Raw genomic sequence first — 24527 nt, 5'->3', positions numbered from 1 at the left:
AAAAAAAAAAAAAAAAAAAAAAAAAAAAAAAAAAAAAAAAAAAAAAAAAAAAAAAAAACCCTATTATTAAAAATCAGCATGATAGTTTTGGCCCAACTCAGTTTTCCAAATAATACAAGCCAAATACTACTAAGGAATGGAGAAGATGAGGCTCAGTTTGTAGAACATTTGCTTGACAAGAGCAAAGTCCTGGAGATCTCAATTCCAAACCTCATGTTCATGGAGCAACCATCTCTCCAGTCCCAGAGCTATTTTCTATGGACCTTTACAGATGGCCTCCGGAACTCCAAGTGAAAGCAAGACTAGAAAACTTGTACAGTAAGTACACTACCAACCACACAAGGGAGTAAGGCCTGAGGTGCTACAGAGATGTCTGCTCCAGCTCCTTTTCTGGTTCCCAGTAGCCAAGGGATGAGGAGCCTCATAAGCTGTATGCTTCCACCATGTTGCTACAGGCCCAAGCAACAGTGGACAAAAACAAACTTGAGCCAGAATCAATTTTCCTCCTCTATTAAGTTGACTAGCTATTTTTTAATACCCATGGAAAGCCCAACTAAGACATTTCTATAGAGATAAATAAAAAATTAAAACTATTTGTGTCTGGAGTTGAGAATGGGAACACGGTGACTTACTTATAAATCTTTCTCTTTAAAAATGACACAGCTTCACTCTGTGGCCTTGCTGGCCTGAACTCACTACACAGACAAGCTGGCCCTGAACTTGAGGCAAGCCTCATTTCTTTAACTCCTAAGTGCCAGGATTACAAGGTACAGATTACCACTTTCAGCCAAACTTTTAAATAACTTTTATGGGTACATAACACAAAAGAAAAAAAATGTTTTGAGCAACACTTGCCTTTTTTCCTTTTGAGGTTTCAGAGTCCTCATCTTCTACACTGAGTAGATTTGCCCCACTATACAGAAAATAAAGGAAGAAACCTTAAGCAACAGTTACAGTCCACACATTAATGCATCTGCTTTACTTCACTGCTCATCCAACTGGAGTCAGCAAACTTTTATGCAAAGCCTCAGGCAGGCAAACATTTTAGGCTTCTCATATTGTAACTATATATACATTCCCTGTTACATCTTTACCATGGCAGCATAAGATTACCATAACATTATACAGCTGGCTGCTTTTCAACACAATTATGAACAGCTAGGCAGTGAGCAAAAGAGATAATCCGCTGATCCCTCCCTAAATGAACATATGCTCTTCTTTGTCAGGCTATATATTTTATATTTAGTTATGTGCACTATTTCCTTTTCTGTCTTGAATTGACATCTAGAGAACAGAAAAGTATTAAAAGCAAAGTACTACTAAGAGAAGGAAAATGAGCTAAGAAGAGGAATCCTAAAGGTACCGGCACAATGACATCACATCACCCTTGAAGACAGCAACCTTTTGCTAGAACTAATGGCCATCATGCTACTACATTAACAGCTCACCAGCAACCTCAACATCACCAAAAAGATGAAATCCCTAAGGAACACAATAAATTGCAGAGTGCAATCCATAAACGAGATGCATACAATGGCACCTTAATAGATCATTTTTAAAAGATAACTGTGAGAAATCTTCCAGAACAAAAATCAAATATATCTTTTTGATAATTCTGCTATATATAGTAAATTCCAAGCTATTTTTAATAAAAACATGTTTTGCTTCTTTGTTACAGATCAACATATATAATTATGTTAATATAAAAATTCTCTTCTAAAAATTGTATTAAAATGTTTGAAAGGTAAAGATTTCTGCAGTAATTTTATATTTAGTTCTCATTTTTAAAAACTATGTAAATATTAAATATCTATTTACTGGGAAAAAATTAAAAATAACCAGAAAAAAGAGTAGGATGATTGAAATAAATGTATCATTTCAAAGTTCTTTCAAATAAAATTACCTAGACTAATGGACATGAAATAACCCCAAGTATTCAGCCACCATACTTGAATGATAATGCTTTAAGAGCTGGTGTGGTGAAGCACATCTGCAGTTCCAGCACTAAGAGGCCAAGGGAGGACAGCTACAAGGGTAAGGCCACTCTGAGCTAGACAGGGACTTACAGCCCGGCCTGGGCTATAAAATGAGGCCCTCTCCCAAAAAATTAGGAAAATAAAATTTGTAAAAATGCAGTGGCATGCCGGGCGGTGGTGGCGCACGCCTTTAATCCCAGCACTCAGGAGGCAGAGGCAGGCGGATCTCTGGGAGTTCGAGGCCAGCCTGGTCTACAAGAGCTAGTTCCAGAAGAGGCTCCAAAGCTACAGAGAAACCTTGTCTCGAAAAACCAAAAAAAAAAAAAAAAAAAAAAAAAAAAAAAAAAAAAAGCAGTGGCACACAACTTAAATTTTTAGCACTTGGAAGTCAAGAGCAGGTGGATACTACAGGTTCCAGGCCAGCCTGGTCTATAGAATAAGTTCCAGGACAGCCAGGGCTGTTATACAGAGAAACCCTGTTTGAAAAACAAACCAAAAGTAAATACATACATACATACATACATACAATTATATTTAGAGCTCTGCCTAAATTTTGTGTGTTTATAAGTCTCTGAACTTTTTTTTTGCCATTGAAAAAGGAAGTAAACCAATAACTTAAAAATAGTATTGAATTTGCAACATGATTATCATAGTATGCAAAAGTACTACTGTAACTCTTATTAAAGGCAATGGAAGAACACTGTGGAAGAGCACTCTCCAAGGTAAGGCCCTGACTTGATCTACAGGGTACTATCAAAAGCAACAACAAAACCCACACCTCTTTTGTAAAATTTCACACAGCACTGACTTCAAGCACATTAACACTGCTTTCACTTCTATCTGGACAATGCCTATTCATAGCATCCAAACTGCTGTGTTTTCCCTGGTGGAAATGTGATTAAAGGTGGATGTGGTAGTCACAGGTTCACAAGCTGAAAACAAAAGACTTAATCTTTCATATACAATTTAGAGGTTTTCGGATTGTGTCCAGAGAGGCTGTCTTTTAAAGGGGAGCCAAGACTACTTGAGTATGAAAACTGTTGTCTAGTCATTCTTCAGTCATTAGAAAACATGTATTACATACACATACATTTTGAATATAAATATAAAGAAATATAAGCAAAATTATTTACCAACAAAATACTGATTTATCTCTTCTTACTGCAAAAAGATACCATATTAAAACTTTCCACAAAGTATAAATTGATTTTCTACTGAAAATTTCATTCTTATAAAGTATCAGAGGGAAATATCCTTACTCTTTATCTGCATCTCCTTCACTTTCTTCTTCATGATCAAAGCTCCAATTATTTTTAAAACCTCCATCTCTCTTAGATTCTGATCTAGCCAAAGCTGAAATAAAACAAACTGAAATAAGTATTCATTAATGTAACTACTGAATATAAAAAGAATTTGAGCATTTCCCAAACTGATTGTTCTAATTTTTTTATTTTTATTTTTATTTTTATTTTTTTTTTATTTTTTCGGGACAGGGTTTCTCCGTAGCTTTTTGGTTCCTGTCCTGGAACTAGCTCTTGTAGACCAGGCTGGCCTCGAACTCACAGATCGGCCTGTCTCTGCCTCCCGAGTGCTGGGATTAAAGGCGTGCACCACCACTGCCCGGCAAATTTTTTTAATCTTAATGCTTTTTTTAAACTATTTTTGTAAGCAACTTACTTCCTCCAAGAGGAAAAAAAAACATATTAAAGTTAGTTTTCTAATGAGATATGTCTGTGTCTACTACAGAAACAAACTACTAAAACAATAAAATGGGGAAGGGCACACATGTTTATTTAAAATATATAAAATCAGTCTTACTCTCCATCTTTGAGCACTGATCCCAGGAATCAGTCCCCCTGATTTAGTCCTCTTGCTTTATTCATGAGAACTACATCCAGCCACTAACATTTTCAATAGACTCAATCACCTCTGCCTTCTCACAGAAGAAAAACAAAGCATGGCCTTGTGTGTTGGCAAGGTAGTCAATTTGATAACCAGAAACCTCCAGATCACCAGAGATATTATTAGAAAACACAGAACAAGTGGGAAGGGTGAAATAAATGATGTTTAAAAGCTAAGATCTGTCCTGGAGCCACAAGACAAAAAAGTCTAACTTTCTAGAGTTTAAGCTTTAATATTAAGTTCAGGGTCTTAATGTTACAAGAAGTCAGACTGACCTAAAGGGTAGGAAAAAGAAAAATGTAACTAATGGTGACCTACCCTTTGATCTGGACTTGCCCCTTGAATTACCAAGGACAACATATATCCTATCCATCTACAAAGTCTGGTGGGGAAGCAAAAGCTCAGTGATAGAGTACTTGTCCACCATGCTACAGACACTGGCTTCAATCTCCAGCACCATAAAATATAAATAAATAAAGTGAAGATATAAAGTGTATCTAACCATTGGCTGCAGCCAATGAATAGCCATGAATGCACCCAACATGAAATTGCAAACTTACTAAAAATATTATGAGATTATTTTCTACTTAATTTCATGATTCTCAATCATGACCTCTGTAGGTTACAATGCCAAAAGGCTAGGCATCCATCTCTCAAAAATTCAGATTTTTTTTCCCTTAAAGTTAAGGATACATTTATTAGTTTTTTTTTTTTGTTTTTTTTTTTTTTTTTTTTTTTTAAAGGCAGACAACCTGAAAATCTTGGCATCTTCCCAGAGAAGAAAAATGGAGACAGGAAGGGAAAAAGCTATGTTGCTTGAGTTAAGTCAGCAGGTAGGACAGCCACATGGCAAAAAAGCAGTCAAACAGTGGAAGGTGGGCTTTGGAGAAAGAATAAGAAAGTATAAAGTTCTAGAAAAAGCATGCTTACTCTCTGGCCAGCACGCAAAAGAAAGAGACAGAAAAGAAAAAGGGAAACTTATATTTTCTTAAGTCAAGCCTTAGAAAGACAAGACCTCTTGAAGGATTATTGTGAGGACTGTTCCGAATTCAGATTTAAAAAAAAAAAAAAAAAATCACACCCCTAAGATAATAGTGCTAAGAGTAGGAAATTTGGGAGATATGAGACAGAATCCACAGTGATGGGATACATCCTATAAGAGACCCATGGAAGTTGGTTTACCCTTCCTCCATGGGTTACAAGTTGCCACGTGTGAGAAAGAAAATGTTACCAGGTAAGAATCTGGATACCCTGACTTCGCTGTCCAGCCTCTAGCACTGAGAAATTCATCTAGAGCTGGTCATGGTGGTGCCTATCAGTCAACCCAGTACTTGGGAGGTTGAAGCAGGATCACAAGTTCATGGCTAGCCTGGGCTACACAGAATTTGAAAACAGCCTTAGATACATAGTAAAGACCCCATCCCACTCCCAAAAAGTCAACAAAGAAAAATGATGAAGTCTGTGAAACCTTTAACAGCACTACAAAGACACTAGGTAGAGCATTCTCAAACACAAACCCTCAATTACTAAGAGACCAGAATTTTTACAATCTATGTGATATAGAAGTCTATAATTAAAACAGCTTCCTTTTTGGTCTGATACCTGAGGCAACAAAGGGCATCAGAATTTGGAAGCACTGCAACTAGACATTCACAGTGTGCTGCCTTTAGAAGTTGGCCTATGGCAAATTTACTACCTTACTGTGAAGGCTAGTTTTAGTTACTAAGCTAATAAACTCTAGAATCTGGTGGGGATACAGTTTCTTGTGGGGTTGCCTAGATTAACTGGTCCATGGACATATCTGTGGAGAATTGTCTTGATTGTACTAACTGAGCTGGGGAGGACTCATCCACTCTAGATGGCTCCCTGTGTTTTGGGATCCTGTAGAAAAAAACCTGCCGGGTGGTGGTGGCACACGCCTTTAATCCCAGCACTCGGGAGGCAGAGGCAGGTGGGTCTCTGAGTTCAAGGCCAGCCTGGTCTAAAGAACTAGTTCCAGGACAGGCTCCAAACCCTGTCTCAGAAGAAAAAAAAAAAAAGGAACTGAGCATATTCGTTTTCTCTCTGCCCTTAACTAGATATGACCAGGTGTTTTGATCTCCTGCTTTCCTGACTTCATTCAAGCAATGGTAAACTAATTTTGTGAGCTAAATTAAACCTTTTCTTCTCCTACGCCACTTTTATCATGATATTTTATAACAGCAACAAAAACTAAACTGGGACACTTAGCAAGTACAAAGAAAAGTGTAACTGGGGCACCAAAGTGAAAAGCCAAACTAACCTAGAGTGCCAGTCAAATGAGACCCATAATTATATATTGGACATCACAAACTCTTGTTCCATACTGTTTTGTGAATGAACTACCCAAACTAAGAGGACAACATGGCAGCACTCAGTCACTATTGAGAATGTTAGCCAAGACTCAAACAATAAATGCTCCATGTTTAAAAAACCAGAGGCTAGAGGGAAGGAAGGCCCCGTGGGTAAAATTGTACTGGCTGAACAATCGTGAAGACCAGATTTTGACCTCAGCATCCATGTAACAATGGGGACAGACACTGGAGTATTGTTGGGGCTTGTTGTTCAAAAACAGCTGAGAAAATGCAAACCCCAAGTTCAGGCTGAGACCTGCCCTCAAAAGGAGTAGGTAAATAGTGATAGGGAGACCCCCAATACCCTTTTCAGATCTCCTCGTGCACACACAGGAGCATATAGCCACATGCAGGCACAATACACATAGACAAATATACAAATAAGAAAAAAACACAAACTACAGACCTAGTTAGATATTAACCTCTCAAATAAAGGACATATTCTCCTTAGAAAAAAATTTAAATAATTTTATGTATATCCCCTGAGAGAATTCCTTCAAAATAGGCCAGACTTAGCTCATTTCAACAAACAAACAAACACATGAAAACAAAAAAAGAGGATTTAGAAAAGCAGAGAGCCAGGCAGTGGTGGCACACATCTTCAATCCCAGCACTCAGGAGGCAGAGGCAGGTAGGTCTGTGAGTTTGAGGCCAGTCTGCTCTAAAGAGCAAGTTCCAGGACAGTCCCCGCTATACAGAGAAGCCCTGACTGGGGGAGGGGGGTGGAGAAAAAAAACAAAACAAAAAAAAACCCAAACAAACAAAATGGAAAGTGGAGAAATCCAACCAACACTTCTACATTCAAGTGTCGAAGGTTCCATCAACTGTGATGTTGTATTCACAGCATCACAACCTTTAATACAGTAGGAGAGAAAAGCACCTCAGTTTTTCTCTTTTTTAAACCTCCTAATGCAATTTAACCATCAGAAGTAATCAAACAAGCCCCCAAATGAGACTCTCTAAAATACCTAATCAGAACTTCTCCAAAAAGTGATTAAGCAACTGTCAGAGAACAAGGAAGTAGGCATGGTGATGCAGGCTGAGGTGGGGGAGGGGGATGGGGGGAGACACAGGGGACCGTGAATATGATGTCATGTAAGTCAGCTCCAAGCTAGCCGAGGTTATGCAGCAAGACCAGGAAAGAGAGTTACTTTAGCAGTCTCTCTGTCTCTTTCTCCTTCTCTCCCTCCCCTGCTCCCCGCTCAAAAAAATGTGCAAGTTTAAATCTGGAGCCCATACTAAAAGGTGACTGGTGACTCTAAGTGTTCATGAAAAACCTTACTCTGTATGAGACAATAGCAAAGGGGCCTGAGGTGTACGATCTCACACACCACAGTCTCCACACTGCGAAAACACAAAATTTATCTGAGAGTCTGATCACAAAAAGCAGCTGAAAAGGTAACTACCACCTAGAGAAATGTTTTGCTAGGGTCAACCTGGAAAGCATACAGATGCTGACACAACTGTGGTCCAAAGAGCCCAGGAGCTAGTTAAAGCTGACAACAGAACTTGGCATTGTCCATGTGGTAAGGATTTTTCAGGCTTGCTTTAAAAGACTGAAGAATGAGTGGATCACCTGGCAGTGGTGACGCACACCTTTAATCCCAGCACTTGGGAGGCAGAGGCAGGTAGATCTTCATGAATGCCAGCCCAGCCTGGTCTACTAAGAGCTAGTTCTAGGACAGGTTCCAAAGCTACAGAGAAACCATGTCTTGAAAAACAAAATAAATAAATAAGAAGAAGCAATGTGATCAACCAGCCTCCTGCTCCTGCGCCTTCCTGAACATGATGACACCTCCCAGACTGTAAGACAGAATAAACCCCTGTAAAGTGCTTCTTTTTCTTTCTTCTTTTTGAAGACAGGCTCTCAAGGTGCTGTGAATCAACTGAACTTCTGATGCTGCCATCTCCATCTGCACAGTGCTGGGATTAGATATGCAGCAACGTGCCCTAAGTGGTGCTGGGGATATAAACAGCGCATCATGCATAGCAGGCAGAAAGTTCAAATCCTCAAAGATCCTTGGGTATTTACATGCCACCACACCGTTATGAGTAACACTGGTTGTTTTGTTACTATCTTAAATTAGAAACAAAGTTTCTTCCATTGGTAGGAATCAAACCCAGGACCCTGTGCATAACAGGCAAGCACTCTTAACACTAAAGCCATCTCTTTAGCTCAATACATTTTTTTCTTCTATATTCTCCACCAAAATAACAGTGATGAAAGGAGAAAAACAGAAAAGTGATAATAGTAAATGAAAGATGCAACCAAAGTAGCAAAAAGGGGCTAAGGAGATTGGTTCCCAGCGCCCACATCAGCTGGCTCATAACCACATGTTACTCAAGAGGATCCAACATCCTCTTCTGGTCTCTGAGCACCCCCATCACATTTATGTTAACACACATATATAATTTTAATCATAGGTAGGAACTATTTTAGTTGAACCTGAAAGAGGGTAAGGGCAGTCAGTACATGGGATGGTTTGGAGGGAGGAAACAGAAGGAGAAATGATGTGATTATACTATAATCTCAAAAAATAAAAAGATTAAAATATTTTAGTAGGACATGTTCAATCTAAAGAATTCAACCAAAGATTACTCTCCAGAATAGAGAGAATCCATCATAGAATACATATGCTGGGGGCTGAAGAAATGGCTTGGCGATCAATGCAGGTGTGGTTCCCAACACCTACATGTGGCTGTTCAAAAGCACCTGAAACTGCAACCATAGAGAACACAATGCTTCCGGCCTTCACAGGCACCTGAACTCATGTGCACATACATCGCCACCACAGGCAGACAAGACCCCTCTACCACAGGCAGTCAGACATAGACAGACAGACAGACAGACAGAGAGCCACACACACACACACACACTTACAAATAAAATTAAATTTAAAGGTTTGTAATTAGCTTTCTGTTGCTTTGATAAACATCAACAAAAGCAACTCGAGAAAGACAATGATTTATTTGACTTATAAGTTATAGTTCACCATTGAGGGAAGGAAGGCAAGATAGAAATTCAAGACAGAACTTTGAAGGCAAGAACTGAAGCAGAGACCAAGGAGGAATACTGCTTACTAGACAGAGTACTTTTTATGGCTTGCTCAGCTTGCTCTCTGATTCAATACAGGCCCACCTGCATCCTGATGGTACTACCCACAGTGGGTTGACCTCTCCTCCATCAATTAGCAATTAAGAAATGTCCCAAAAATATGCTCACAAGCTAATCTGATGGAGACAATCCTTCAGTTGAGATTCCCTCTTCCCAGAAACACCAAGTTAAGTTTACAACTAAAGCTAACTATAACTATCTAGTGCCAGGTCTAAACACAATAGGTAATTTTGAACCTTGAATAAACAATTTTTATACAATCAAAGAAATATTCGACCTTGGTACGAAGTACTGTAACTGCAAGTCCCATGTGACAATCAGAGGACAAAATTAAATCAAATAATTGTAAGAGGATGATGATATTTTAAAAAAGGAAAACGTAAAATCTGATGAAATGTTTTCAGATATCAATTTGGACAGTGAAGCTGAATTTGCTCAAACAAGATCTAGACATTCCACCAAGCACACAACAGGCCAGGTGTGGGAAACTATGATGCAGCTGGATCTGGCTTGCTGTTTATTATAAACGCTACCAGGTATGGTAGCACACACTTTCAATCGTGGCTATATTCCTTAACGCAGGAAGTGAAGACAGGTGGATCTCTAAGTTTCAGGCTGGTCACAGCTATGTAGCAAGACCCCATCTCAAAAAAAAGTGGGGGGCACAACAATTACGTAAAAAAAAAGGCACAACAATTACATAAGTGTGAATATTATTTATATAAGAATGCGTATATACCTATGTATATATAGGTGTATGTTTGTAACTCAGTGATAGATACATAAAGAATAAAGAAATGGCTGGGTGGTGGCAGACACCTTTAATCCTAGCATTCAGGAAGCAGAGGCAGGCGGATCTTTGTGAGTTCGAGGCCAGCCTGGACTACAAGAGCTAGTTCCAGGACAGGAACCAAAAAGCTACGGAGAAACCCTGTCTCGAAAATCAAAAAAAAAAAAAAAAAAAAAAAAAAAAAAAAANAAAAAAAAAAAAAAAAAAAAAAAAAAAAAAAAAAAAATCCTGGTAAGGGGAGAGGGGGGATAATAAAAAAAGTAACAGAAACCTTAAAAAAGAATAGCAGTCTGAGATGGTGCTGGGTCACTCCCAAATTCTCCAAAGGCAGTTTCTGTGGAGTCCCTGGCTCCCCATTCAAGTCTAAGCCCATTGTTGCCATGCTAACCACCCAAAGATACCTCAAGACTACATGGAGAGGGAGCAGGCCTGCCAGGCAGACTCCAGCATGAAGCCTACCTGGAATCAGAGCATCCAAGTCAGGCCCTACAACTGTCTCATGGAGCCTCCCAAATCACCCAGCTGAGCCGTCCACAAATTAACTATGCAAATGTTTACCTTTTAGTAAAGAAAGCAGAGCAGTACTTGAAGATTAAGCCTCTCTGAACATAACCATGAGAATAACATAAAATTAGACTTTCTATAGCCACAAAATGCGTAAGATTCTCTCCCTCATGATAACCCAGCTATTGTTAATTCCATTAATTTTCTTTGCCTAGTTTCAGAAAATCCTCTATCAGTGTTTGATCAACATAGGCCTAACGACTTGATATGTCACTTTGTTTTATGTCCTCATCTATTCCACCCCACACCAGTGCTAGGATGGGAATACAGGCTCTCACATGCTAGGCAAACATTCTATCACTAAGCTACATCCCTAGCCCTGTTTCGTTTTTCTGTATAATTCATGAACTGTTCCGAATCTGCAAACGTGAATTTCATAAAACCTGCCCCTTGTAATTTGAGAAAAGTAGTAGTCTTTCACTTATCTACCATGTTCGACCACAATGGACACAAACCCTACAACAATGTCTCTTGCACTCTGGCTATAACTCTTAGTCTGAATTGCCAACAAATCTGTCTTTAAATTTTTTAATTCTTACTGTTGTTTTTCTCTTAGTAACTAAAGAACTCTGACCTTTTCTCTAGTCTAGTCATTATTAAATAAAACTGAACACAAGAAATGTTATAGTACAACATTCAATCTTATCACCAAGGCAGCTATTAAGTGACTGATATAAAAATTACATAAAAGACAGGAAAAACTGGGCTTGGGGACATATGCCTTTAATTCTAATACTGAAGCACAAGGGGAAGTGGATCTCTATGAGTTCCAGGTCCACCAGGACTTACACAGAATAACTTTGGGGGAAGGGAGCATCGAAGGCTGGATAGAGAGGATGGTTGCCAAGATTTTTCACCTTGTTACTCAGAAGTGCAATTTAAAACCATGACTTGTTTATTGTTGGAATTTCCATTTGATCTTTTCAAACTACGTGTGATCATGGGCAAACAAAACCAAGCAAAGAGAAACTGGATAGGAGGAGACCACTGCACTATGACTTTGTTGGAGAGCTGGGAAAACAATTAGGGGATAAAGAGAGAGTTGTGTAGAGTTCAAAGAGCTACAGCATCCTGATACTTGTGCCTACAAAGAAATCAATACAAGTTTAACCAAGTATACAGCCTACATCCCAGCAATGGAAGCTGCGGCAGGGTGACATAAAATGTCCATCAGTAGAGGACAGGCTAAGCTACACAAAGTCATTCATCCTGGGCTACATACTCAGAACTCCCCTCCCCCAACGCATCCAAAGCAAACAAACGCCGAAGAAAAGCAATACTAAATAAAGAACCTGGAAATGTTTCTGAGTAAACCTAAAGGCCTGGCCCACACTCCATGGAAGGACAAATTGTGTTTGAGTTCAACAGAAGTTATTAAGAATTGCTGTCCTGTGAAACTGGCAGGCTGACTGAGTTCTAAACTAGTTTTACATATAAAAGTATAGCTAAGTATAATGGAAAACACTTCTTATTGGAGACTGAAACATTTTGCTGATTTAGAGACAAGAGGAGGAGGAGGAAGGATAGCTCAGTGAGCCTGGCCACCTTAGTTCATTCCCTAAGGATCAAAATTTCAACGTCATCTACCACAGAGTTTAAGGGCAGCACATAAAGGGAAGACTTAAACACCATCTACTTGCTAATGTACCTGACATCGAGAGGACAGGAACACTCAGCTGTTACAGAACATGCATTTTTTTCTACTACAGTCTCCAAGAAAGAATACATTACGGGGAATAAAATAAGTCTCAAGAATTTTTTAATTAAAATTATGTAAAGGATGTTCTGTAGCTACATATCAATTATTAAAAAAAATGAGCAATGCTGTATATACCAGCACATGCCTGTATGCGCATCATTGGAAGAAAGAAACAGGATTCTAAAGGGGATTTGCCAAGCTGGCCAGACTAGCTGAATCACAAGCTCCAGGTTCAGTGATAGATTCTGTATTAAAAACGTTCACGCTCTCCCCTGTAAAAAAAGAAAAAAACAAACAAACAAACAAACAAAAAAAAAAACGAAGGTCGAATTTTTCCTTAGCACTGAGGCTCAGGTGCACCCAACAGTCAGCTCTCCAAGTAACCATGGTCCGGGAAGACATTGTTGCTGGAGGCTTCATGGACATTAGTGCTACTCTACAAGAGATGATAAAGACTTCTCATCCATGATGGTTTAGCATAAAGACTCTGTGAAGCTTCCAAAGCCTTGGGCAAGCCCCAAGCCTATCTTTGTGTGCTGGCACACAACTATAATGAGCCTATGTATGTCAAGTCGGTGGAAGCACTTTGTGCCTAAAAATCAACCTGATTAAGGTTGATGACAAGAAATGGGAAATGGTTGGATGCAGTTGTATAACGGTTAAGGACTACCTACAGCAAGAATCTCAAGCTAATGATATTATCAAAGAGTATTTTAAATGTAAGAAACGAAAAAATAAAATACTTGGCTCGTTTAAATAAATAAATAAATGAATAAATAAATAAATAAGGCTGAGGGGGCTGGAGAGATGGCTCAGTGGTTAAGAGCATTGCCTGCTCTTCCAAAGGTCCTGAGTTCAATTCCCGGCAACCACATGGTGGCTCACAACCATCTGGAACAAGGTCTGGTGCCCTCTTCTGGCCTGCAGACACACAGACAGAATATTGTATCCATAATAAATAAGTAAATATTAAAAAAATAATAAATAAATAAATAAATAAATAAATAAATAAATAAATAAATAAGGCTGAGGGCTGGGGAGATGGCTCAATGGGCAAAGCACTTCATAAGCCAGCATGAGAAACTGCTCCAATTTCCAAAACCACAGAAAGCCAGTGCTAAAAAAAACACACACAAAATCACAGCTCTTCTATAGGCAGTCAGGAAGACAGGCAAGTGATGGAGGAAGGTCATTGGTAATAAATAAACTGCCTTGGCCCATTTTGATAGGCCATCCCTTAGGTGGGTGGAGTAGGCAGAACAGAATGCTGGGAGGAAAAGGAAGTGAGCTCTCAGATAGCTCTCCGCTCTGGAGCAGACACCTCAGAGGTCATGTTCCCCTCCCCCGGGCAGACGCCATGAAGCAAGCTGCCAGGTCAGACATGCTGAATCTTTCCAGGTAAGACTGATGCTACACAGATTATTAGAGATGGGTTGATCAGAATATGAGAATTAGCCTGTAAGGGCTAGAGTTAATGGGCCAAGCAGTGTTTAAAAGAATACAGTGTCCGAGTAATTATTTCGGGGCATAAGCTAGCCGGTGGTGGGAGCTGGGTGGCGAATACAGACCGCAGCTCCTACAACAGGCAAGCAGGACAGTTCCGAGTTTAGGCAAACAACAAAAGGGACTCCACCTCAGACAAGGTAGAAGGCAAAGACTGATGCTTGAAGCTGTCCTCTGAGCTGTACATGTATACTGTGGCAAGTATGTGCTCACATCTGTATACATAAAGAGGAGCACATACATACATGCATCATTAAAAACAAAAGAAAGTAGAACATTTAGAAGGGCTGGAGAGATGTCTTAGGAGTTAAGAACACTTGTTCCTGCAGAGAACCAGGGTTCAGTTCCCAGCACCCATAGGACAGCATCTCTGACTCCAATTCCAGGGGATCCAACATTGCTTCTGACTTCTGCCAGCTCCTGCATGCATGTAGTGCACGTACAACTCATGTACATACACATAAAGATAAACCTTTTTAAAGATTTCAAAAAAAAAAAAAGGTGTAGAGTGATGGAAGGCAATTTGATCTCTGGCCTCAACAAACATAGGCAGGAGCCCATGCGTGCACTTGTGAGCTCTTACGCGCTCGCTCGCTCTCTCTCTCTCTCTCTCTCTCTCTCTCTCTCTCTCTCTCTCTCTGTGTGTGTGTGTGTGTGTGTGTGTGTGAGTAAGTGAGTGAGTGAGTGAGTGAGTGAGTGAGTGAGTGAGTGAGAATGGAATAGCAAAGGTAATTCAGACTGCAGGTAAAAAGGTAAAGAGAAAGCAAACTAGCTCTAAGTAAGTGCACTACATAAACAAATGTGAGAGCAGAGTCCCACAGAGCAGATGAGAAGACACCACCAGAAGGGAAGCGGAATAAGGGAATAAGCGAGCTGGTTTCCCTAAGCTGCCACCCCTCTACAGCTGTCTCCACATAGGATTCAAGTATTTTTTGTTTTTTTGTGAAGTATACTTGCTAATGTCAGCTTCATCTTGAACCATCCTTTTGACACTGTTCATCCCCTCAAATGTGCCTTGTTCCTTTTATTTTTACTGTCTCTTCCTGGAAAGCTCTGTCTCGCCACCACTCCTCCTATTCCCCCTTTAAGGCACTATGATAAAATGCTTATTATAAATAACTCATTTGTTATACATGACAGTTGTAATTTTATGATTATGATTTTGATTATTGAGTCTCCTTACTATTCAGGAGACTCGGGAAACCATGCGCCTCTGCTCTAAGCAGCGACTAAACAGCATGTTGAATGAACAGAGAGACTGGCGACACTGCGACAGGTGAAAAGGTGACATCAGTAGATGAGCATCAGTCAAAGTTCAACACGAGAACAATACAGAAGGTCCACACAACACAGAATTGGGGTTCTCCTTAACAGTTAGAACATAACCTAGAACAAAGATATCAGACATCACTTGAGACCTAGAATCCAGCAGTGCGTCACTCATCCCAGAACCTCATACCAACCCTCAAAAAAGGATCTTGGAGTCTTTCTTATTCTCATCTTAAGTGGATACTGCATGAATAAATCTTACTCTATTCTGATCTTCAACCCCCTGACTCTCCTTTTCCAATTTTCAAGCCAGGCTCACTTCTACCAAAACTGCTGCACTGTTTGTTTGTAATTCATCTCCCTTTTATTCTTGAACTTTTATAATTTATTGCAGATAAGGCAGCCAAGGTGACAAAAAAAAAAAAAGTCTTGTGTATCCCACAGGGATGACCTTAAACTTCTGAGTCTACAGCTTCCACCTCCCAAGCACTGGGATTACAGGTGGCCACTGTCTGTTTTATCCCTTGCTGGGGATCAAACCCAAGATTTTGCGGATGCTAGGCAAGCACTCTACTACTAAGCAAGCACCACAGACAAATATGTATGTGCGTATAAATTATATTAGGACACTTTTTTTGTTCCCAGTTCTCCAATGGCTTCCTACTACTTGGAAAAAGACATAATCACAATCTTGTACCACAGAGCTTCTACCCCTCTCTCCCTTAATTTCAAGTAGTGGAACCACAAATGGCCTCTGAACCTTTATATGCATCACCCCTTTGAGTATCTTGTGATTAAGGGGTTCACTCGGCAGCCCCTCTTTAAAGACACCTTCCTTCCCTTTTTTTTTTTTTTTTTTTCGTTTTTTTTGAGACAGGGTTTCTATGTGTAGCCCTGGCTGTCCTGGAACTTGCTCTGTAGACCAGGTTGGCCTCGAACACAGATTGGCCTGCATTGCTCTCCATGTTTCTTCCATCATCTTTATCACATCATAATGATCTAGTTTATTCATTAACAGCAAATGTGTTCTAGATATAAAAATATGACAGGAAAACTACAAGCTAATTGCTTCAATAGAGCTTTTGTTTCTATCTGGCTGAAAAGTAGAAAGAAATCATTTGATAAATTGTTAAGAAAATAAAACAGTATTCCACGTATGCATATGCAGATTTGTGGAGTACAGGTGGCATCAGGACATTGCAGACACATGTCAAGTTTGAGCAGACCTCAAAAAGCTGATAGAAGTTTTGAAAAATGTTCTAAATGCATTGGTTTTTGTTTGTTTGTTTTTGTTTTGCTTTGTTTCTTTCCCACTGGTTGGCAGCCTCTTCCATTAAAATATACACATTCTATGAAGGCAGTGACTTCGAGTACTTCATTCACTGTTTTATTCCAACCAAGTAGACTAGGCTACTAAAAATGTTTGATGAGTTAAGAAAAATATTGTCAAAGAAAACCAAAGCGTAATACAGGGAACTTTAAAATATCAAACCTAAGGGCTGGAGAGATGGTTCATGGGTCAAGACCTCTTGCTGCTCTTGCAGAGACCCCCAAGTTCAGTTCACTGTACCTATATAGTGGCTCACAACCATCCATACTTCCAGTTCCAGGTGACCAGATGCCTTCTTTTGTTTAACTGTGGCACCAGGCTTGTACAGGTTGCACATACATACAGGCAAAAAAAAAAATCATACACAGAAAATAGAAGTTTAAAAAAAGGTTTTAAAAATAATTAATCCTAAAAAAAACCACGTATCTGTAATTCCAGTGCTTGAGAAGCTGAGGCAAGAGGATTCCAGAAGTTTAAGGCTGGCCTGGTCTAAATTTTTTTTTTTTTTCTTTTCGAGACAGGGTTTCTCTGTGGTTTTGGAGCCTGTACTGGAACTAGCTCTTGTAGACCAGGCTGGTCTTGAATTCACAGAGATCGGCCTGCCTCTGCCTCCCCACTGGGATTAAAGGCGTGCACCACCACTGCCGGCTGGTCTAAACTTTTTTAGCTACTGAATGAGACAAGGTGGAACTCACACTTCCCCATCTGTGCATTTCTGGACACTGATGTTAGGATAAATTAAAACAACTGCCAGTCACATCAGCCTGCTAGTGATGGCTTTGTGCCTGTTTTACCCTCCCTGTGTTTATCCACTCATGTTTAAACTGAGTTAGCAGCCTACAGAAGCCCAAAATTCACAAAATCCCACAAGTCTAATCCTCTTCCTGGTGAATATGAACATCAGAAAGCCACCGCTTGAGTTTCCAATTTCCAAACAAGAAAATAGAAGGCATAGCACAACCTGCAATACAAACTACTCTCTCGATCTGTTGGTACATTACCTACCATGGTCAAACCAGTATGGAGGTAACAGGAAATGAACTCAGGAAAACACACACGCTTTCCTTATCTTGTGAGGAAAATAATAGAAAGGTTTCATCACTTTTTCTATAAAGTCTGGCTTGCAAGGCAAAGTAAGCTTTTTTTTTCCACTTGCCTATTCTCAAGTATGAAGAATAAAGAAAATTATTTTCGCTCTTCTCTTAGCCTCCATTCATTAGCCAAATACTTCCTCCAGAGGCAGTGAGCAGGGCATTATGCCACCCTCCACAGAAAACTAAGGTTCTTTCTTAACCTTAATTTATATCTTCTTAATCCAGTAATGCTTCTAAATCATTTCTTAAAGCATGACCTGGATATATTTCACCCGGGGGGGGGGGAAATACTTTCAAATTACTCAGAGTAATTATTCTTTTGTTTTTGGTTTGGTTTTTCAGAGACAGGAATTCCCAGTGTAGCCACGGTTGTCCTGGAACTCGCTCTGTCCTCCAGGCTGGCCTTGAACTCACAGAGATCCACCTGCCTCAGCCTCCCTAGTGCTGGGATCAAAGGCCTGTGCCACCACTGCCCGGCAAAAGTATTTATTCGTAACAAGCACGGAATGCAGACTCATTTTCCTAAACATACTCATAAACTCAATTACCAGAAAAATTAAATAAAGTCGTGTGAACGTCATGTTCCCGGTGCTGGGAAGGCAAAAGCCAGAATCGTTACCCATGTACCACTACCCCAAACCAAAACACACCTTTTAACCGGCTGAGTCCAACTGAAAATAGTTAACTCTGCCTCTTAAGCGACTAAAAATGGAAACACCCTAACTCTTTCAGCTTCCCTGGCTGTCCCCAAACTGACACTGTGAGGCTCCTTCTCTCTCTCTCTTTTTTTTTCATTTAAACGGGTTTACGAAGTATGACCAAAACACATCTCATCAGACTATCATCAGGCACCACCGGGTCTAACCTGCACCCCAACGGCAGCGGCCAGCAGCCTTTTAACCAGCAGGCCGGGGAACCACAACTACCTCTCCCCTGCCGACTTGGAGCGGCCAATTCCCACCAAAGCTCAGCAGTCTGAAACTTTGCACGGACGCTGAGCAAGACCTGAAAGCAGCCGCCTCTCACCCCCTAGGCAAGCATGGAAAATGGGGAGATGGGGGACTAGTCCGAGCCTTCGGCGTGGCTCTCGCCAGGCCGCCCGAGGCCTCGGCTCCCAGCGCGGCCACCGCGCCGTCTCGCGCCGGCCTGGCCGAGCCTTGGGCGGGCGGACCCGAACTCGGGGCGCCCGCCATCGACCACCCGGCCCCTCCTGACGGAGCCGGGCCCTCCTGGAGCACACAGCTGAGTACCACGGCCCGGGGAACCCCGGTGTCGCGAGTTTTCCCCCACCCCCACCCTCCCCTGAGTTCGCCGACCGCGAACGCACCTTCCAGAAAAGCAGCCTGCCCAGCGCCGCCGCCGCTCTTGCCCGCCGCCATCTTCCTCTTCCCACGCCGCCTCCTCCTTACTCCATGGCCGGCACCGCGGCCGTGCTCGCGGGGAACAGGGGCCGCGCGGCGGGAGGGTAGCAGCCGCAGGGTGGCGGGCCTCGGGCTCGGCCGTCCGCGAGCGACGCTGTCCTCGCCGGGCCGGGTCCCCACACAAAAGCTGGCCGACGCGGCCCGGCCTGTCTCGGGCGGACGGGAGGCGCTGAGGCCCGCGGCCTGGGCTGCTTCTCCTCAGGCTCCTACCGGGGTCCGTGAGCGGCGGCGACGACGGCGGCGGCGCTTCCCGGGTCCGGCTTCCCTCGGCACACGACTCCCCATCCACCGGCCGCGCCGATCTCCGTGAAGCTGCTCTCCGCCGCTGGCGCCGGGGACGGAGAGCGAGGCGAACGCGCACACGCCGCCTGCGTCCCGGGCCGTAAAATGGCCGCAGCGGCGCGCCGAGCGAGGGCTCCGCGACCGTCAGGCGCCCGCGACCCCTCGCTGCTCCCGCAGTGGCCGCCGCCGCCGCCGCCTGCCCGCCCACCCCGCCCAGGCGTCAGAGCATCAGCCCAGGCCTCGGCGACTGTCCATGTGGACGGGGGTGGGTCTCCGCCACGGCCGAGCGTCGGTCGCCACAGCAGCCCCGCCGCCGCTCCTCCCCCACGGGCCTCCGGGCCCGCCCCGCCGCCGCCCCAGCGCCTCTCCCTTGGGGCCCCGGCTCCCCCCACGGCACCGGCCGAACCCACCCCGGAGGGTGGCGGGAGATTTCAGCCCGCGGGCCCTGCGTGGCGTCCCACCGGCCTAGGCAGGGCACGAACAAAACCCCTTCCTCAGAAGGCCCCATGGCAGACCCGGCCTGCGAACGCTTCCCAGCCTGCTGGTGAGGGATTCTGTTTGATCCCCGTGGCACCACACAAGTTAAAGAAACGCTCCGAGTTCTGGTCTTTTTTGAGGAGACCTTCGAATTTAAAACATGTGCCATGTGAAGGGGGAAAAAAAGTAGCGAGATAATGCAATCGCTGTGGGAAATAATCTGTCTTCACATCCATCTTCAAAACAATGGATAAGATTGAGCCAGTACACTTGGGTGGGTGAAAAAGAGAAGACCTTTGTCATTTATGTGTCCGGTGCCGAAAACACCAGACTCCTTACCAGGCTGTGGCTCAGACAATGATAGAATTTGGAATTGCATTTTCTTTTCTTGCAAGCTGGGTGTGGTGGTTTTTAATCCCAGCACCTGGTGAGAGGCTGGTGGATCTCAATGGATCCTTTCTCAAAAGAGACAGAAAGAGATACATGTTACCCTGTTGTATCACAACTGAAACACAAGTCACAAGTCCCTTAGGTGTGTGGTCTGCTAATAAGCAATTTTTCTTTAAAAAAAAAAAAAAAGATATTGGTGTGTGGGTGTTTGTCTGTGTTTAGTTTCTGTACTCTGCTGTCTGCAGTTTTTTCAGAGACCAGAAGAGGGGACCTTAGATCTTCTGGAACTGCAAGTGTAGGCAGTTGTGACTGTCATGTGGGCCCTAGGAACCAAACTGCTGGGCCCCTTTTCTCCAGCACTCTACACCCTAATTTAGAGGTAGGGTCTCACTGTATAGCCCTGGCTGGCAAGGAACTCGCTGTGTAGACCGGGCTGGCTTCCAACTCACAGAGATCTGCCACCCCTGCCTCTGCCTCCCAAAGTAATGAGGCAGCATATCCAGCTCCTTTGGGCTTCTGAGACGAGGTCTGGAGTATCCCAGGCTGGCCCTGAATTTGAGTTGGAGCTAAAAAGGGTCATGAACACCTGATCCTCCCAGACTCAACATACCAAGTGCCAGGGTTACAGGCATGCGCCATCACACCCCACGTTCCTTAACTCTTTCAGTAGCCATCTTCAAAACACAAAAATCTATGCTGTATATCAGTGAAAGCTCAACAGCAGTTGAAATGATTCAAAGACATTTGTTAAAGAAATCTTTGAGCACTTACCTTCTACCTGGGTTGTTTATTAACCAAGGCTCACAGAGGAGACTTTTTTTTTTGATAACTTTTTATCTTATCCCTACAGGGTAGTTCATACCTGTAATCCTAGTACTAGGAAGGCAGATCTCTTGTGAATTCAAGGCCAACCTGGTAAGTGTAGGGGGTTCCAGGCCAGTCAGGGGTATACAGTGAAACTTTGCCCCAAAACAAAAACAAAACACAATAACTTAGCATCTTTTATTATAGTGACACCAGTAATCCATGCTGATTTATAAAAGTACCATAAGGAACGTACTGTGGTATAATTTGCATTTTCATTGTCTGAGGAAATACATGATGCTATTGGAATCTTTGAAAGAGATAGTCTGTGCTATTGCTTCAGTGTAATACTGAGACGTGTAGATGAACAGGAAGATAAGGGTGACTAGTCTTACCTAAAAATAGGAAGAAAGTAAGCCTCTCATTTAAAAAATACAAGCGTACTGTATTCTGTAGAGGAAGGTACCAGGAATCAAGGGATATGGGTAGTCCCTCAGGGATGGCAAAGGTGGAGAAATTGATTCTCCCCTGAAGCCCAGACGGAGAGGAACTTAGAGCCTTGATTTTTGCCCGGTGAGAGGGATTGTTCACTTCTGACCTACAGAACTGTGCTCTGATAGATTTGTGGCAAGTTGCCAACTTAGTGGTAGAGTAATTTATTCCACTGTGGTAGCTCATACCTCTAATCCTAGTACGCGCAAGGCAGATCCCTGTGACTTCAAGTCCAGCCTCATCATATACATCGGGAGTTCCAGGCTAACCAGGACTACACAGTAAACAACAACAACAACAAAAAACAAAAGAAATAAAGAAAGAAAGAAAGAAAGAAAGAAAGAAAGAAAGAAAGAAAGAAAATTAATACACAGAGTGGAAAACTAGGAAGCATTGTCATTTTAAGAAAATTTAAGTAAATTAGGTGTGGTAGTGTATGCCTTTAGTCCTACCTAGCACTTGGGAGGATCTGCCTACAGGCACGTCTCTGAATTCAAGGCTAGCCTCGCCTACGTTGTGAGCTGCTATCTATAGATAGATGACTGAATTGGGCTTTTTCAGACAAAGGCTACTGTTTTTTTTTTTTTTTCATTTCTTTATTTTGATCTTTTGAGATATAGTTTCTCTATGTAGCTCTGTGTATTCTAGAACTCCCTAATGTAGACCAGACTGGCCTCAAATAGACAGAGATCCACTTGCCTCTACCTCCCAAATCCTAGGATTAAAGGCGTGCGCCACCACACCCTGCTTTACTTTCAGGTGATAGCAATTTTAGCTAGTGTTTGTGGAGCCCTATCCTTCCAGTCATAAAGCAGAAGTTTGGGTTAAGCCAGCTACCTGAAGGCTTGTTACGACACGTTTTACCCAAACCCCAGAGTTTATGCCATCTAGAGTGAGACTAGAGAAACTGCATTCCTAACAGGTTCCCAAGACACAGTTACAGCTCACTGGGGGCTATACTTTTAGAATGAGATTTCAACCGTTTTTTAAATTCCTTTCTAGTTCAGGCATTCTCATACTGAACCTACAACTAGAAAGTTTTTCCATACTGTAAGGAGGCATATTGTAAGGAGATTCCTTAAAATCACCATGACTCCTAGTGAGTATGATCACCTGTCTCGCGTTTATGCCACCTGTAGGGCCGAGAAAAGTTTGTATTTAGAAGATGCTCTGTAACTATATATTCAGTATATTCTCAAAAACACTGAGTTAGTAGACCTTCTTCCCCTCCCCTTCTGTCTCCTGTCGCTTCTCCCACTTTTTCTGAAGAAGGGTTTCCCTAGATAGCCCAAGCCCCTACTGTCTCAGCCTCCTCAGTGGTGGATGGCATATGGGTCTGTACCACTCTGCCTACATTAGCCCTTCTTGTTGCATACATTTTTTGAAGCTCATGGACATTGCCACAATCAATTACTGATGACTTATTCAAAAGCAGTTATTGTAGTTATTCAGTTTTGATTAAAAGTCAGCCATGGGCTAGCAAGTTGGCTCAACAGGAAAAGGTACTTGCTCAGCAAGCATTCAGCCCCTGAAGATCTCATTAAAAAAAAAAAAAAAAAAAAAAGCCAGTGCAGGGTTGTTGATATGACTCAAAGGTAGAATATGTTTAGACACTTGCTGTGCAAGCCTGATGACCTGAGTTTGAACCTAGGAACCCACGTGGAAGGAAAGACTGACTCTACAAGTTTGTTCACTGACCTCCACATGTACACTTATATACACATACACAGAGAGAAAATAATAGCAAATAAAATATTTTAAAAGCCAAAAATGGTAGTATACATCTGCAATCCCATCACTCCTGCTACAAGATGAGATACAGTGAGACAAGAATTGTCCCCAGGTAAGGGGGAAGGAGGGGACCATCCCCACTGGCCCCTACATACTCACATACACACACAATAATAATAAAGTTTAGAATAAAAATAAATTTATTTTAACCCTTTTATAACTATGTCTTTATCACTTAAATTTAGCAAATGCCATTGAACTATCAGCCTACTTTAGGAAATTTTAATTTGGGCATAAAATATACAGGAGAAAAGTTAGGTTACTTTAGGTGTATAGGAGTGGGCAATTGACATATATAATATAATTGACATATATTATAAGCAATATAATGTCTTATTCTAATTATTCCACTGAAGAAATTTGGGGGTCAAGGCTGGAGCCCAGGTGGCATGTGTTTGTGTAGTACATGTAAGGCCCTGCCTGGCCGTAGTCCTACCACAGGGAACGTCCATGCTCTCCTTGAGCCTTTCCCACCATTCCCGCCTGAGGTCCTTACTGCTCATTGCTCAAGCTGAGAATTCCTTTAGTTTACCAGACTTGTTTGCCTGTATACACATATCTGTTCTAGTTTTAATATTCTGATTTATAGCAGAGACTACTCCCTGTTCACAGTCCATTATTAGGTTTTATCTTCTGTGTATCAGAAAGCCTTGGCCCCACTGTTTGTAACCCTAGGATGCTTTGTCACCACACGTACTTCAGAGCTTGGCAGACAATTGGCCAGCAGGGCTGGAGCCTACTTAAGTTGTTTAAGCACACAGATAAAAGTTGGGTTTGGTGTTGCATTCCTATAGTGCCAGCACTTAGGAGATAGAGGCAGGAGAACCACCCAGGAGCTCCAGGCCAACCTAGTCTCCTCGGTGAATTCCAGGCTAACCAAACAGCGAAAGCATTTCCCAAAGAGACAAAAACGCGCAAAAGCCAAGACTGATAATTGTGTTCTCAAAAAAAGTGTACTGAAACTAGGATGCTATTTTATTATTAATGTGGACCAGTTTGTCCTAATCATTTCTAGCAGTTTCTCCTGTGCTCCCTCCTGCCCAGATTTGGGGAGATAGTCTCACCAGTTCTGGAGATGGAATCAGTGCCTCCTGTATGCCAGACAAGCACTCTGACGTATTTTTAGTTTTTTCTGTCTGGGATGGGAGAACGCATATGTGGTTCCAGGTCTACACACTGCAGAGGTCAGAGGACCTAGATTTTGCCCATCATGTGCATTCTACCATTTGAAACAGGGTCTATAATCGACCTGGAGC

At 42.2% G+C, this 24527-nt stretch overlaps 1 protein-coding gene and 1 pseudogene across 3 annotated transcripts in view; one reads left to right on the top strand and one right to left on the bottom strand.

The window, feature by feature from the left end:
- Senp6 (SUMO specific peptidase 6) overlaps positions 1-19135 on the bottom strand; it is an 83929-nt gene extending 64794 nt beyond the window's left edge. For 2 of the 3 annotated variants that reach the window (XM_050126446.1, XM_050126451.1), the window contains exons 1-3: positions 18942-19135; positions 3236-3329; positions 856-913 (exon numbers count right to left, since the gene is read on the bottom strand). In XM_050126446.1, coding sequence (XP_049982403.1) covers positions 856-913; positions 3236-3329; positions 18942-18993 — 204 coding nt within the window. In that variant the 5' untranslated portion in view covers positions 18994-19135. The remainder of the gene's footprint in view (positions 1-855; positions 914-3235; positions 3330-18941) is intronic. The other variant, XM_050126458.1, reaches the window with a different exon arrangement.
- Positions 12804-13325, top strand: LOC126491217 (40S ribosomal protein S12-like; annotated as a pseudogene).
- Positions 19136-24527: the final 5392 nt, after the last annotated feature.

This window comes from Alexandromys fortis, unplaced genomic scaffold (genome assembly GCF_014885135.2).
Source record: "Alexandromys fortis isolate MF-2015 unplaced genomic scaffold, M_Fortis_MF-2015_v1.1 scaffold_22, whole genome shotgun sequence".
In the NCBI taxonomy this organism is placed as follows: domain Eukaryota; kingdom Metazoa; phylum Chordata; class Mammalia; order Rodentia; family Cricetidae; genus Alexandromys; species Alexandromys fortis.
Note: the sequence above shows the minus strand (reverse complement) of the source record. Positions and strands in the feature narration are given on the sequence as shown.